The 17305-nt window shown below is 42.8% G+C and overlaps 1 protein-coding gene across 9 annotated transcripts in view; it reads right to left on the reverse strand.

Annotated features, from left to right (window-relative positions):
• The window catches only part of HMGXB3 (HMG-box containing 3), an 83322-nt gene that overhangs the window by 51150 nt on the left and 14867 nt on the right, over window positions 1-17305 (reverse strand). For 7 of the 9 annotated variants that reach the window (XR_009518940.1, XR_009518938.1, XR_009518939.1 and 4 more), the window contains 7 exons: window positions 16549-16680; window positions 12022-12440; window positions 9114-9289; window positions 8879-8976; window positions 6584-6682; window positions 4883-5032; window positions 113-414 (listed from right to left, as the gene is read on the reverse strand). Coding sequence is in view for 6 of the 9 variants with exons in the window: in XM_060008539.2 (XP_059864522.1) it covers window positions 113-414; window positions 4883-5032; window positions 6584-6682; window positions 8879-8976; window positions 9114-9289; window positions 12022-12440; window positions 16549-16680 (1376 nt within the window). In the remaining 3 variants the exon portion in view is untranslated. The remainder of the gene's footprint in view (window positions 1-112; window positions 415-4882; window positions 5033-6583; window positions 6683-8878; window positions 8977-9113; window positions 9290-12021; window positions 12441-16548; window positions 16681-17305) is intronic. The other 2 variants (XM_060008541.1, XM_060008537.1) reach the window with 2 other exon arrangements.

Raw genomic sequence — 17305 nt, forward strand, 5'->3', positions numbered from 1 at the left:
AAGCTGAGAAGAACATCTTCAAAGGTTATAGCCTTAAAGGTATTTGAAGGGGCAGTACAGGCCATGTAAGATGGGGCAGCTCGGGAAGGGTAAATCTGAAAGAGGTGCTTACTTTTGTCCCCCTTTGAACAATGGGCTGCTACAGAGAAGGCACTGCGTGGATGGAGACTCATAATAATTCGACCAAGAAGTCTGCTCGATGGTGACTGTCTCCTCACTCACGTTGGACAGGACGAGTCGAGAGCTATTGAGTTCATGAATCAAGGCGAAGACCTCAGCCAGCTCTGACTCGTTCTCAGGAATCTGCAGGACTTTGCGCAGCAGCTGCAGCGTTGACTGGCGCTGGATCTCCCTCTGGGCTGCGGTCAGGGGCTCTGTGGCGCTCAGCACATCCGAGAGTGGTGAGCTCGCCTCCTGAAGAGAGTGGATTGATCACTAAGCGCCCAGGACATAAAGAGCCAGCGTGAGGCCAAAACCATGAGTGGCAGAGAGATGGGCCCATGACTGAGAGCTGGGAAACCTAGGTTCCTAACCAACTCAGCTAATAACTCACTGTGTGACTCACGGCAAGTGTTTTCTCTCTCTAGCGCTGTTTCTCTACCAGTAGAACGAGAGGATTATACGCACCTCTTGGTAATGGTTTCAAGAGTCAGCTCCCATTCACCGGGTATTGGGTTTGGAGGATAACAGTCCAGGGGTTCAATTCTGGTTAGGCCACTGAACAGCTATATATATGGGTGACCCACAGCAATTTACTTAATCTTTCTGAGCCTCAATTTCCTCACCTACGAAATGAAGGATCAAAATACTAATAATCTCCTAGAGTTGTTGTACAGTAAATGAGATAGTATTGCAACAAAAATTCTATGAATGGTAATTATGATTTATAAACAAGTACCTATACAGCTTAAAGCATTTATCTTTAATAGTGTGTGGCTTCTTGGTACAAGGGAACTTTATACACCAGTCAGAGGCTTCCAGGAAACAAGGTTCTGAAACACTCACTGAAACAGGTCCTTCTGAGGCAGGTCCCTTTTCAATGGAGGTCCCTCCCTGATCCCTTGTGCAAATGCAGTGTGAAATCAAGCCCTCCTTCTTGCTCCCAGAGTCCACTCCTTTATTGCAGATTTCATTTTCTCACAGTTGGTAAACCAGTCCACTGCCCTGCTTATTTACTGATTCCCAATACCACCATGAGAGCACACAAAAGATGCTACTTCATATTTGCTAGACACATTATTTTGTTTTATAGAAGTTAACTGCTTAGTAACAACTTATTACTCAGTATAACTACGACAACTCGTCTCACTATCTGTAAGTTTGGTTACCTATCTTTCCCCCCAACTAGACTGTAAGCTCCTAGAGGGAAGTGGCCATGTCTTATTCATCTTTGTAGCCCCCAAAGCCTGACCAATAATAGACATTCAATACATGCTTGCTGAAAGAAAGAATGAATGAATGGCTGTAGAAGAGCTGAGTGACACTAGAATGAGTTGCCCCAGGAGGCTGTGTGTTCCCAGTCAGGACTATGTTGAATCATGGGCTGGAAGATCGGTTGGAAAGCGTACTATCCTTTGGCTCTGAGCCACAGATGAAAGATGGAAAGGAATGAAGATCATTCCAGCCCAGAGATGTTGTGGTCTTAATTACAGCCACTGGCAACAAACTGCACAGGAAATGTATGGTCACCAGAGGACTCCAAAGAGAAGGTACACAAAGGACCTTGGGTTTCTGACCAGTGTTTTATTTTGTGGAAAACAAAAATTATATTTTGCTTCTCCAAAATTTAGAGAATTAGAAGGTGAGGGAATGTCTGAAGATGAGGGTCATGGTGGTAAGCAGCTACCAGTTAGCCCAAGATAGAAGAATATAGTAAGAGTGGGATTTGAAACCAATTGGCAAAAGGTGCCTAGATAACTCCTGTCTAACCTGGAAAGTTAAGTCACCTCATCATTCCAGATCTAGAGACCAACATCCATTTTCACACTGTAAGTCACATCAACAGCTACAACGAAACAGGAAAAAGTAATGTTCAGAGCCATCTACCTACACAGAACTCAATTCCATTCCATAATCATGGACTGACACATTATATATGTAAGCTCCAGCATTAGAAGTATGGGAGCTGGGAATTCCCTGGGTGGTCCAGTGGTTAGGGCTCCTCGCTCTCACAGCTGAGGGCCCAGGTTCAATCCCTGGTTTGGGAACTAAGATCCCACAAACCACGCGGCCAGTGGGGGAAATAAAAAGTAGTAGTATCGGGGCTTCCCTGGTGGCGCAGTGGTTGAGAGTCCGCCGGCAGATGCAGGGGACACAGGTTCGTGCCCCGGTCCGGGAAGATCCCACATGCCGCAGAGCGGCTGGGCCCGTGAGCCATGGCCGCTGAGCCTGCGCGTCCGGAGCCTGTGCTCCGCAACAGGAGAGGCCCCAACAGTGAGAGGCCCACGTACCACAAAAAAAAAAAAAAAAAAAGTAGTAGTATGGGGGCAACAGACACACCTGTCCTACAAGTAATCTCGGTCTCACAGGGAGCTAACAGAGAGTCAAGACAGGGTGTGGTCAATATTTTCTATTTCTCTATGCTTCCTTAGAACCTTTATATCCACATTTCTACAGAGTTCTAATCAAACTACCCATACCATCTAAATTTTTTCACTTATTAGATCATAAACCATTTCCATTTTGCAGACTAATCTTTATATTTATCTTTTTATGCAACATCTTAATATTTAGTTATAAATATATGTTATAATTTATTTTATTTCAATGGTGGACACACAGGTTATTTCTAATTTCATCTGCTGTAATTACAGAATGTATGATGTTCTAGATGGGCTTTAGTTCAGATATTTTGTTTAATTCTGTCTAGAAATATGTATTCTCATATTTGTCAAAAACATGTGCTCTGAATTTGATTCTCAACACCTATCAAGAACCACGAAAATGTGTGTTGTGTGTGTGTGCACCAACAGTTTTACTCTGGGAAACTGACTTAAGGAAATAGTTTAAACAAACAAAGGATGTCTGAGTAATACAATGTTATAATGTTTCTTCATACTTCATTTAAATTCTGGGAATGGTAGCATAACTTTATTTTTTGTAACTAATGCTTTACTTTTTTTTTTTTCTTTTTGCATTTCTATAACCAAATAATTGACATGGAGTTCATTTGGGGTGTAAGTTGTAGATCTAAATCAGTTTTCTTTATATTACACTACAATCATCCCTATTTATTAAATAACATGCACTTTCTTGAAGGAAAAAAAAAAGACAGGGTGTGGTCGATGCTTTTAACGTGAAGCGGAGCACATTAAACACATGGAGAAGCCAAAAGGAAAGCTCACTGCCAGCAGAGGGCACCGTGTGGGACAACAGAATATGATGGAAGGTATGGAACCATTTTACATGCAATTTCAAGGGTTTACAGACTCCTTTAAGCTCAATTCTGAGTGTTCTCTAGGGCTCATGGCCCTGAGAATAAAATGCCCAGATCTAATCCACCTTGCCTGCCTTGTTTTACTGACGGGGAAACAAAAATTCAGGAGAGGGAAAGCGAGCAGCTTAGGGTCACTCCCAGGCAGGTCTCTCAATTCCTAGTCTCAGTGTTTTTTTCCTTTACTTTAGTTCCACTTCCCTTTCTCACAAAGATGATAACCTCAGAACACCATCTCAAGCACAGACCTGAAGATCAAGGGGGTGAGATTCATCTGCCAGAAAGCCCCTCCCCTCCATATGCACAGAAAACTTAGCTAGAGGCAGTCCCCACCCCCCTCAGTCCTGTCCACTCCCAAACTCCCTGACCTCCTGACATAACCTTCTGGGTCTCTCCCTGACTCAAGAACATTCAGTGTGACCCCACTGCCTAAAAAATAAACTGCCAGGTCTTAGCATTAAAGATCGTCCATGATATGGCCCCAATCTGCCTTTCAAGACTTGTTTTCCATAATCCTCCCCACACACTCTCTCCTCTAACCCAACGGAACGAACACCAGACTCCCTACCTCTTCACTTCTGCTCATACTAGTCCCTGAGTATATGGCATGCCTTCCCCTTCCACCCACATCCTGCACATCTTGTGAGGTGCAGCTGAGATCTGGAGTAACCAGGCTCCATCTTGGATCCTGACCTGTTGTTCCGCGTGCCATCCTCTTTCCCTGCAAAGCGGATGAATGACATCTCTCTTCTTACCCTCATCCTAGTCATTCTATTCCCTGCCTTAGGTACTACATCTTTCTGTTCACTTAAAAAAATTCACATGTGGAAATTCAGAGGCCCTCTGAAACTGCCTATTTTCCCGGGTTCTAATAAACCAACAAACAACAACAACAAAAAACAAGCCCTAAGAAGCCAAGTGGAATGTGTTTTACTATCCAAACAGTTTGGCCCAACTTCAGGGAGGAGGCCTGCCACACTGCTAGAAGGAAAGCTTTGTGGTTGGCCAAATGCTCTGCAAGAAACCTGAGAAGCAGTAATCTCATCTACAATGTCCTGGGGTTGGCACTCTGTATTTACCAAAATTCTATTTACAGGCCCTTCACTAGCCTCAGAGCTAAAAGGATGTAACCCTTCCACCCCTCTCTTCTTCAGAATCCTCTTTAAGACCCATGTTGGCTTCCCCCCGGCACCCCCGTGAATGAACTTTTGGTCCACTGAGCTAGAAGGTTCACAGAGATCAAGGTATCTGGTCAGCCCCCACAGCTTGGCAAAGAGGACAAGGAAGCCCAGAAAGAAGGCACTTGCCCAGGTTCAGAACCTGTAACTTGGTTCCAGTTCGGGTGCTAACTACTACTGTGTACTAAGAAATCCTTTTATTTCTCCTAAAGCTGGTCTGCTAACAGAGCCCAATCCAAGGCTGTGGGGCGTGTTTGGGGAAGGAACTCACGAGAACCTTGGCGGTTTTCTCAGTCCGGTCTTTGGCAAGGTTAAAACCACAGCTGGGACAAATCCGCGGTTTATGCCGATTGGTGTAGACATAGCTACAAGAGGGATTCTTGCACTTTCCCCGACCTCTTGATGTAGCCAGGCCCAAATCCTAAAAAAGTAAGACTGCAGTTCAATTCTACAAGTCAACTTACACCTGGGCAGAGCCGAGAATCAGGATGACCTGCTGTGGGTAAAACAGAGAGGGCAATCACAAAACCAGATTTAGACGAACTCTCCAAGAGCCTTGAAGCAAGACACTTTTTCTGCAGCTATCCCCTTTCAGTCTTAATACAGCCTAAATAATTGTGGCAAGTCCTTCCCTATCTGTGAAACAAGTGAGTTGAATCTCAAAGGTCAGAAATTCAACTGCCTTCAGGGTCCAGGCAATCAGCAGAGTGAAACAGGCCTGTTCTAACAGAGTGCCAGAGACTGTGGTGAACCAAAGATTTCAAGCTCCAATGAAGATAAATTGTGACTTCTGGACTATTTAAGCTCAAACCTCTGGCACCTAGACTCCTACGACAAGCTACAGTCTAATTAGCCGAAGAGAAGGTCCTGGGCAGTTCCCACCAGATGGTATCCCTAGTGGCCTCTCATAGCCAAACGGAAGAGATAGTGAAGGGATGGATGGCATGGAGAAGGTAGTAATTAGGTCTTTAGAAGAAGAAGCCTGAGCAGCTCTCTAGGATAAGAGAGACACTCTCCCCAAGGATCAGGCCAGATGAGGCACTGACCCACCATACTATGCGCTGTCTTGTTGCTACTGAATCCTAGCACAGGGCATGGCACAGAGCAGGTGCTCAATAAAGTTTCTGAATTTTTAAAAATCTAGCTGCTTTCTCAAGATCTGTGTATCTTACTCATCCAGGGAAACTGCCAAATGATACCTGGCTGATTGGTACCTTAAGGATCAACAAAACTAGAGAACGTTGAGCAAGAGAAGCCCTAACATGCTTTCTAAACCAACAGAGTATTTTACAGACTGAAAACTGAGGACCAGAGAAGGAAAGAGCCTTGCTCAAGGTTAGATGCCATGCTAGCAGCAGAGCCAGAACCACTTTTGGACTAGGTCTTTCGACACCCAGTGTTTACTCCACTGCTCCAGGCTGCTTACCCTGCAAAAGGACGACCCCAGAGTCACACATTCATTTATTGGGATGTTAACATGTGTTATGTTAAAAATAAAAGTGGGGGAGGGAAAACCTTGGTGAGAAACACCAGGCTAAACAAAAGTTGCTTCACTAAAGCACTTCTCAAACCCTTTCAGATACTAGTACTGAATGTGACTGTTTTAGGGAGGAAAAAAATACATTTCTCGAACTTATATGTAGACCACACTTTTGAGGCTAAAAGGTCCAAAGGTCCAAAGACTGAATGTTGAAGCTAGACTGGATTCTCATCTCCAGCTACTCTCAAAAGAAGTATCCTGGTCTCAGCTGGCCTACACTTCATGGATCTCATCTGGGAAAAAGAGCAAACCTAGATGATTCACCCAGTAGCTATCATCTGTACCCACTGACAGGATCTTCAGAATCTATGATCTAGCCCTCACCCTACTCTCACTCCCAAGTACCACTCCCCACCCACCTCAGACTCCTACTCACTCTCAACCACACAATCAAACCACCTCTATGTCAACCCATCACCTGTCTGCACTTACCAGTGTGACGGTGCAGCTATACTTATATGGAGGAAACATATCAGGCTTGACCTCTACAACTTTCACCTGAGATGTCCTGTTGGCTGGGCCATTTGGTAGCTGTAGATCAAAACAAATTATTTTAGTGCTTCTGAACCTCAGTCAAACTCCTGAGGTCCTGTGTCCTGAAACAGCTTGAGGAAACAGTTGCCCAGGCATTTGTAGAGCTACGCTCCAAATGAGCCCTCTGGAATGCTAGTCAGCAGTCACCAGCCCACCAAAGGTTGAGTGTCACTTTCAACTCCAGGGGTTCCCACACTCTTTTGCACAGCTTCTAACACTGCATATCAGAAACACTATGAGTCTGATTTACAATGTAATAGCTCTGTACACAACTATGTGGTTGAATTATGCTGACATAAAGAAGTCTGGGGAATTCCCTGGTGGTCCAGTGGTTAGGACGCCACACTTCCACTGCTGGGGGTCTGGGTTCAATCCCTGGCCAGGGAACTAAGATCCTGCAACCTGCAACCTGCAACCTGCATGGCACGGCCAAAAAAAAAAAAAAAAAAAAACAAGAAGTTTGAAAGATTATTCACTAAAGTGTCACAGGTTGAGGGAAAGATCATGGTTGTTTTCCATTTTACCACTATCTATAAAAATTTTCAAATGTTCTATATGGAATGTAAAAAAGAAAAGATGACGAAAGCATTCTAAATTAAAAATAATTATTCTGTAATAATGAATTTAAGTTAATTTTCAGAACATAAGATTTCATGTAACTTAACGGGTTTAAGACTAGTAAAAGGGTTTATGGCTTTTTAACAAATACCCAATTTGCCAATTAAAAGGAAACTACACAGAAGACTGGGAATTTACACACATGAAGGGAATCTAAGGGCTGGAAATCTAGGAAGCAGCTGAAGCAGACTCGATTACCGTCCTTCTATTCCCCAAGATCACACATGCACCCAGTGGTGACACCACATTTGGGTGAAAACAGATCAACCTTCAAAGTAGAAGCTGGCTGATAGCCTTGTTGGGGCAAATTTAGAACTATCAAACAAAAGCAGTTCCCTGACAGAGAGCACATGGCAAGGGAGATGGCAGACTTGATACTCCTATTCCAATTTGGTCCATGTCAGGGTTTTCAATTTCAAACTGAGGGATTGTGAAATTAACTTAATGGGCTGAAACCAGCATTTTGGAAAAAGAAATGGAAAAATGACTGCATAAAATAAGGGCATAGCTTCATTAAACTTTTCATGTGTATATATATGTATATATTTACCGGGCTGTGATGTAGAAATGTGTTTGTTACTGACGGCTATGCTCTCAAAAGTGCTGATTTAGGGATCTTTGATCATATTCAAGTCACAAATGGCGAAACAACTAAAAAAAAAAAATCTAATAATAAATATACTTGAACACATGCAATTTTGACACCTGAGAAATCTTTAATAGCTCTATCATTAAATGGAATGAACTGTACTGGTTACAAACCAGTACATGGAGAAAGAGCCATGCTTTTAGGTTTAAAAATTACATTTAAAAGATAAACACAGACTAATGCAGGAAAGAACTTGGCTGAATGAGCGCACACCAGACCATCAATAACAGTTATTTCTGGGTGGCAGGATCAGAAGAGACTTATTTTCTTTCTGCCTTACCTGAATTTTCTTTATTTTCTATAACAACCATGCATTCATTTTTTCTAAAAAGACATGACAACTAAATGCAGCATATAAGCCTAGATCGGATCCTGTTCTAACGTAGAAAATGCTATAAAGGACACAACTGGGTAAAACCGACGAAACTGGAATACAAATGATAAAGTATCAATGTTTCAGTAACAGAATATCTCTAGTCTTAGGAAATACACACTGAAGCATTAAAGAGTAAAAGGCCATGTTACCTTTAAATTATGTGTATTTTAAACATACATATATACACACACACACAATGGGGAAGACAAATGAGCACAAATGATAATGCAAAATGGGCTAATATGTTAACAACAGGTAACTAGGTAAAGAGTACATGGGTGCTCTTTGTACTACTTTTACTCTTGCAAGTTTTCTTGTTTTAATTATTTCTAAATAAAAATTTTAAAACATGCATTCATTTTTATAACCAGAAAAAGAAACTAATTAAAAAACAGATAACTCATTCATGCTAACCCTCCTCCCACAGTTCTACCAGTGTTAAGAATAGGCTTTTTGCCTATGGCTTTGAGACACTCAATGGAAGTCCTGTTCTCGGAGCTGTCAGCCGCCCCCCCAACAGATGGCTCCCCCTCTGCGGAAAGGGTCTTACCTTCACCTCACCAGTGCTAGATGGCTGTTGGATGGGCTGGCCCAGCTGCTTCAGCGTGCTTGGCTTCAGGCCACAAGTCCTCACAGAGGGAGTCTTATCTGAAACAACCAGGAGCCAGACTGGTGACTTAAGTGCATTCAGAGTCTCCCTAAGTCTCTCATCTCCATGCTCAACCCCCACTCCTGTCCCCTTCCCTTTAGAGAGTCCCTCCTCCCGAGTCTGTCCCAGACCTTACCACTCAGGGGAAAGGCCTGCCTGGCCCTGGGCAGTCCCATGCTGCTGCCTCGACCCACGTTAGCTGGGGCTGGAAGAATTGCTCTCATGGGTCTTGCTGCAGCCAGTAACGAGGGCTTGCCCCGTGCTCTGCCTTTAAGCTCTGGGGCTCTGGGCACAGGAATAAGCAGGTCAACTCTGAAAAAAAACAAGAAGGGAGCTCTCCTAGAAATTCCAGACCAGGGGGAAGAAAACCGAAGTGCAATCTTCAGATATCACTTTATTAGAATAATGTCCTGGTTAAACTGTCAGGCTTTAGACATTAATTAAACCATTAAATAGCTGTGTAACCCTGGGCAAGAAATCTTACTCTTCTGTTTACCTCGTTTGTAATATGCAATTACATGTATTTCATGGGGTCATTATAAAGATAAAAAAGTGCAAAACAGTGCCTACAGTGAGGGATATCAATAGCTACTGTAGTTATAACATCTAATCTGCCTCTAATCAGCCCAAGTATTTAAAGTGTATCAGTCTCCCACATGAGGGCGGCTGAGAGACCCTGGGGAACAAGGTTCATGTTTTCTTCATCTTTGTAGCTCCAGTGTTGAGCATAAAGTCTGCCCATAGAAGGCCTCAATACACATTTGCTAAAGTGCTTCACCTGCCCCAAAGTGCACAGCTTCATTCTCTAAGGACACGGAACCATCTCAAAGTATACTGTTAAATTTTAAAAGACAAGATGTCAAAGTATGTATGTTATGCTACCATTTGTGTAAAGAAAGGTGGGGGGGGCTTCCCTGGTGGCGCAGTGGTTGGGAGTCTGCCTGCCGATGCGGGGGACGCTGGTTCATGCCCCGGTCTGGGAAGATCCTACATGCCGCGGAGCGGCTGGGCCTGTGACCCATGGCCGCTGAGCCTGCGCGTCTGGAGCCTGTGCTCCGCAATGGGAGAGGCCCATGTACTGCAAAAAAAAAAAAAAAAAAAAAAAAAAAAAAGGTAGGGGGAAAAATATATATCACACACACACGCACACACACAGCTGACCTTGAACAGCACGTATTAGGGGCACTGACCCCCACAGAGTCAAAAGTCCACTGATAACTTCACAGCCCTCCATATCCAGGGTTCCACATCTGGCAGATTCAACCAACTGCACACCATGTAGTACTGTAGTACATACATACTGAAAAAAATCCACGTGTAAGTGGACCCACGCAGTTCAAGTCCATGTCTATTCAAGAGTCAACTATGTACATGTATATATATATGTGTGTGTACACACATGTATTTTTTCCCTACCTTTCTTTACACAAATGGTAGCGTGACATACATACTTCGACATCTTGACTTCTAAAATTTAACGATATTAATTATAAACACACATACACTCCTATTTGTTTGCATATACTTAAAATTATCCCCCCAAACACAGAAAGTTGGGAATATTGTCTCTGGGAAATGGGAATGGAGCACCCAAGGACGGGACTGAAAGGAGATTTGTTTCAGTGTATATTCCTTACACTTTTTCAGTCTGAACTATGTGAATATATTTTCTATTCAACAATAAAAGTTTTTTTACTCGTAATAATATAAACCAGAATTTCTAAACCTTGGCACTACTAACATTTTGGGCCAAATAATTCTCTGTTGCAAGAGGCTGTCCTGTGCATTGTAGGATGTTTAGCAGCATCCTGTGGCCTCTACCCACTTGATGACAGTAGCACTCCCTCCCCAGTGGTATCAACCAAACATGTCTCCAAACATTGCCACAATGTCCCCTGGGGTACTGCTCCCCTTTGAGAACCAATGATATAAACAAAAAAGAGCCTTCCATTTTAAGACCATAGCTGCCTCTGTAAAGGAGCTACATACATGGAGAATTCAGTCAAGCCTCTAAGGTGAGAAAGCCTTCAAGGAAGGGAGGAAAAACAGCCCACACTTACAGACCTCTCCTATCTGCAAGGCACTGGGCTGCAAGCTTTACACACAACCTTTTTCAGGCTGTGTGGTCAGCCATTGAGGATACGATTCTTTTTTATAACACCCAACTCAAGATTTTTCAGAGGGGAAAATGGGTATGAAGTGACTATGCCCACGGTCAAACAGAAGCCCTGGACAGAGTCACAACCAGAATTTAGTTCTCTGACCACCAGGACAGGAATCTTTATTATATAAAGATGCCCTAATAAGGCTTCTCTTTTCAAATGCAATATCCAGAATTGGACACTAGGTTTGTAACATTGCCCACAGCCTGTACCAACAAGACTCTGTAATAACTGCTTTAGGGAGACTGACAAGAAGAGATGTATAAGGGACGGGACAGCAGTGAATAGACAGCAGAGTGCAGGAGGACAGGCAAATAAATGTCTCTAGGCCTCAGCTTCTGTATCTCTAAAATACAAACCATGAATTGGGCTCTGCTATCTCTCTCAGGAATGCTGTAAGGATATGGGACAAAATAAACACAGGGCACTACGCAAGCTGCTGTTCTAAACACAATGCTGTAATATATAAACACATTGGGGGACTTCCCTGGTGGTCCAGTGGTTAAGAATCCATCTTGCAATGCAGGGGACGCTGGTTCGATCCCTGGTCAGGGAACTAAGATTCCCACATGCCGCGGGGCAACTAAGCTCACGCACCACAACTACAGAGCCCGCATGCCACAACTGCAGAGCCCACGTGCTCTGGAGCCTGCGCACCACAACTAGAGAGCTCGCATGCTGCAACTACTGAGCCTGCACGCTCTGGAGCTCACGCGCCACAACTAGAAAGAAGCCAGCGCACAGCAACGAAGAGCCCACACGCTGCAACAGAAGATCCCAATGTGCCGCAACTAAGATCTGACGCAGCCAAAAAAATAATAAATAAATAAATATATAAATGTTTTTAAAAATAGGGGGAAAAAAATAAACACATTGGGTTACCCTGTAGGCTTTTTAGGAGCAGGGAGTGAATTGGAGGTGCTGGTCCCCTCAGCTGGTGGTGGCACGTCTAGTCCAGGACTGTCATTCTCAGTTGTCCCCAGAGAGACCTCACGCTGCACACCACTCTTGACCACTGGCTTCTTAATGACTGCTGTACCACGATTCCCAGGAGTTTCCTTGACCAAAACATGGGCATCTGAGATGATCACTTCCTCCCACTCATTCTCCTCACCCACGTCTCTTTGAGGAGCTATACTTAGGAGCTGGCTTACAGCTTCTGAGTTCTCCAGAGTCAGTTTGGAAGAGTTTTCCTTAGCAGAATTTTGCTCGGAGGTGAGAGGCTGCTGATTTCTTTTAACCACAGAGCCTTTGGAGGAGACTCCAGAAGTCAGTTCCACTTTGACTTTGGCTGGCTTTTCCTAGAAAAAAAAAGAAAACCTTTCATGCATATAGCATTTTACAGTTGACAACACATTTACAAATATTCTCCCATTTGACCCTTGTAACAATAATGTATGAGCAACATATAAGAAGCTGAGGCTGAGAAAGGAAGAGGCTGACTTCAGGTCCCAAGTATAAAACTGGCCTGAACCTAAGTCTTCTGATTCCAGTTCCCTTTCACCACTGCATTCAATGTCCGAGTTAGGATAAGCCTATTCTAATAAATTTCTTAACGACATGTTTCTTCAAGTTTCAGCGAACAAATGCTGACATTGTTTTACCTCGACCTTTGATTGTTCAAGGCCCTCTCCTTTATGTCTACAAAGAGGCTGATATACTGCCATATTGGGCCTAGAAGTATTAGGTTGTTTACCTTGGTGGTCCCTTTATGAGACTCACTTAATCACAATGTGGTCACAATGTCGCAAAGACTGAATGCTTGCAACTCCACTGGGGAAAACTCTCATCTTTTTCCCAGATTTTTTCAGGTTGAGTCCTAAAAGTCAGCGTAAGGCTGATTTACACATACACCACAAACTTCTCACTGGGTCAAATCAGATCACACACGTTAATTACATGCTAGAAAAGGTTCCGACTCACTAAAAATACCAGCTGCTGCTATCTCAGACAGACCCGAGGTTTACATACATATATGTACACACGAACACTTAAAAAAATTTAACAGTGGACTTCCCTGGTGGTGCAGTGGTTAGGAATCCGCCTGCCAATGCAGGGGACACGGGTTCAATCCCTGGTCTGGGAAGATCCCACATGCCACGGAGCAACTAAGCCCGAGGGCCACAACTACTAAGCTTGCACGCTAGAGCCCGCGGGCTCTAGGGCCCCCATGCCACAACTACTGAGCCCACATGCTGCAACTACTGAAGCCCACGTGCCTAGAGCCCGTACTCCACAACAAGAGAAGCCACCACAATAAGAAGCCCGTGCACTGCAACGAAGAGTAGCCCCCGCTCACCGCAACTAGAGAAAGACTGCACGCAGCAACGAAGACCCAACACGGCCAAAAAAAAAAAAAAAAATTAAGTGTTCATCTCTGTGGTAGGTCTCAAAGGTTTTTTCCTTCCACGTGAATAGTGAAAGGCACTATAAACTAGGAGACAAAACACAAAAGCTGCACTCTGTCTAGGCTCTGCTTCAACCTAATTGCTTATGTCACCTAAGGCAAGCTTCATCTGATTCCTCATTTCCCATTATGGAATAAGAGAGCTCTGTGTTTGTCAACAGCAGCAAGATAGCCTTTTGGGTGGCCCAGCTCTTCATGGTGGAGGTGCAGGACCCCCTGCACTTCACAGGAAATTCAGCATCTGTGCCCAATGCCATTAAATTTCAGTATTATCTCCCAGTCACTGACTATCAAAAACCCCTTACATTTCAGAAGTCCCTCTGGGCAACACGGTGCCTCTGGTTAAGAATCAATATAGACAACCTTAAGAAATCTCCAGTAAAGCATTCTCAGATTCTAACACACAATTACAAACCATGAGGACAAGAAAAATTCCAAGTAAACTGTACTGAGCTTACTGACTGCTAAAGAAGGAAGAGTCAGCAGAAAAACAGGAGACAAGATAAACTAAACCCCTGAGATGAGAACTTTGAGCAGAACACTGCCCACTAAGTAGGCTATAGACAAAAATTCTTTGCAGGAAGACTGGATATTTAAGCAATCAGAGCAAAAAACTCCAGCTGGTGATCTCACATTTCCTTAACTCAGCCTACCCTTTTTAGATGTCACTTTCTTTCAAGATGGAAGGCAAATACTACCAGTTCCTCGACCAGAGACCTCAATTACTGCTATCAGAGAGCCCACAGTAATGAGGCCTTGAGCTATATACCATACCTTGAGCCTTATATACCATCTTTTGTTCCATCCAACTCACTGGGAACTGTGCCACGTTGCTTGGGCTAATTTTAGCCAGTATGAACTCCAGAACAATATAAGAAAAGGTGAGTCATTTCCTGACTGGCATGGACACATTTGGAGCTTTTAGAAACTATTTATAATTGCTCTTTCAAAAATCAGAACTCAGGAAATCTTAAGATTCTGCAGGTAAACAGCACAGCAATGCCTGAGAAGTATGGTTTAGTGGAAAAGGCGACAGCATAATTAGCAATGTGAATGTAACCAGTCACTTCTCCTGAATCTCTTTTTCCTTAGCTGGAAATTTGGGAGTTGAGCTAGCTGATAACCAACGTCACCTTTATCTCTAAAATTTTAAGTGCATTGATGCTACATTGTTACCTTTTTTCTTCTCACACTCAGGTATTCTGTTCCTATGAGATTTAGAAATCACAGTATCTGCTCTTTACATGGTAATTCTTGCAAAAACCTTTGGGAAGAATATTCTGACTTAGCAAGTAAAGACAGGACAAGTAGCTAAGAAAAAAATTGTTTTCATGTCATGAGTTTGATCTCAAAAAGAGAATGGCTCAAAAGTTATTCAATCAAAGGGGGAAAAAAGGCAAAATGAAAAAGGAAAGAAAACCAAAGTAAAAACAGAATCTGAAGCAGACTAGGCACAGGATCGGTTACACTCTTTCATGCAAAAGCACAGGAAATAAGGTCATTTGACAGACCTGCTGTGCATCAGTGAAGAAGGACCAAGGAGGAGTCCAACAACTATCCAATTCAATCTTCCTACTGCAGCTGGGGAAGTACATTTTGGGAGAATAATTAGGGTAGGAATAAACGAAATGGCTTCACAGTGCACACTAAAAACTCCACAAGGCCCTAGGTACTTCCTGCCCCTTGAAATGTTAATTGTCTCTACTGTTGCTGTTAATATTAATTATATTGCTGCCAACAATGGAAGCAGTGAAGCGCTACTGAGGATTGAATATTTAATACACTAGGAATGTGCCATCCACTTCGCATGGATCATTTCATCTGACCCCTCCAATAACCCTAATGAGGTAGGCACTATTGTTAACTTCCATTTACAAATGAAAGGAAGCCTAAATCAAGAACAGAGACATAAAATGACTTGCCCAGGGTTACAAAGCTAAATACTTGGGAAGTAGGGTTTGAACTGAGGAAGCTGACTCCAGAATTGTATTCTTAATTATTAACCTATTCTGCCTCCGAAATCGGTGCTATCCTGAACTCCAACACTCAGCCAGAGGGCAAAAGTCACCATCCAGTAATTTTCTGAGAGTTGTTCTGTGGAAACCGCCCAAAGGAACTTAAGTATGCTGCTATTTAAGTTTTCTCTACAGAACTGAGTTTGGACCATGAATCAAACACATGACGAACACAATCCTAACCTAAGCTACTTTCACAAAAACAACGCCTTCTTTCCTCTTCTATCTATCCAAATTCTACTCATGTTTCCAAACCATCTCCTCTATAAAACCACCTGACTATTCTAGTCCTTTTGTCCCTAAATAATTTATATCAAAAATGTGGCAAGTATGTATGATTCATGTAGTCAGCATACAACAGGTAACGAACATGTGCTGAACTGAACGTCACAGGGGCTCAGCTGTGACGCTCATTTATTTACTGAGCATCATTTATTTGGAGACAGAGGTATACATCTGGAACGTTAAGCTATGGGAGACCTGAATATCGGGTTAAAGACCTCCACTTTTAATAGGAACTATATGAAACTAAAAGGACTCTGAGCTAGGGAATGAGATGTGCGCTGTGCGTGTGAATAGCTAAGCAGTCAGTGTGGAGGGTGGATTGTTAAAAATGTAACCCTAACAAGAAATGAATGATTTAACATGGTGTAGTCATTCATGGAAAACTATGAAGCAATTACAGATAATGTTTTTGAAGAATATTTAATGGCATGATATGTTAAAGGAAAAAAAGGCAAGATACAGAACTTGTATATCCACAGAAAAAGACTGGAAGAAAATATACTGAAATCTTAACAATAGCTTTTCTTTGGATGGTATGAGATTACGGATAACATTTTATTCTTTCTTTTTAAAAAGAAAGAAACTGACTTATTTGTGTCGTCAGAAAATTAAATGAATATTAATTTAAGTCATCTGTTCTTAAAGGGAATAATAAGCCTACTTTGTGGGGTTTCCAAAGCAGTGATGGCCAATGAACTTTACCTTTGGGATCCACTTCCCTCCTAGGAAGTTACCACAGGTAGGGCACTTAGGTGGTTTGTGCCTCGTGACATATGTGAAGGAGCAGCCTGGGCTGGTGCATGTCCCATGGCCCCGTCGGGTGTACGTAGTAGTCTGTGTTTAAAAAACAAATAAAAAAGAGCAAGTCAGAATCAACACCACAGTCTAATCTCTGTCAGATCCTGATGACCATTATAACCACAACAATGCCAGGAGGATACCAGCTTGCAGAAGGTTAGCCAATTCATGGTATCTTAAAAGGTCAGAGTTGGAAAGGTCCTAAGATACAACTAACTAGTTCAGTTTTTAGAAATGGAGAAAGTGAATTCAAATGAAGAAAGACAGCTGCCCAAGGTTACAGAGTTAGGTACCAGAAGTATAAAGGTAAGAAGAGTTGCAATTAATTAAGCAAAGTACCACACAGTGCTAAACACTCTACCAATATCTCATTTAATGTTCTCAGCAATGCTATGAAGTATTATTACTACTGAGGTTCAGAGTATTTAAATGCTTTGCCTCAAATCATGTAGTGACTCAAGGACAGAGCTAGACCTAGAAGACAGATCTTATTGATTCCTGGTCAAGATTACTTCCACGCATCCTGCTGCACCCTCTGGCTCTCAATACTTCAAAGAATTTGCTTCTTCATTCTTGTTAGTTAAAAATCAGAGAACCTAGGACCTACGGTTCAAAGATATAAAAAAAACAGTCCAGTCGCTAAAATAATGAGAGGGAACTC

The sequence above is a fragment of the Delphinus delphis genome, chromosome 3 (assembly GCF_949987515.2).
Source record: "Delphinus delphis chromosome 3, mDelDel1.2, whole genome shotgun sequence".
Taxonomy (NCBI): domain Eukaryota; kingdom Metazoa; phylum Chordata; class Mammalia; order Artiodactyla; family Delphinidae; genus Delphinus; species Delphinus delphis.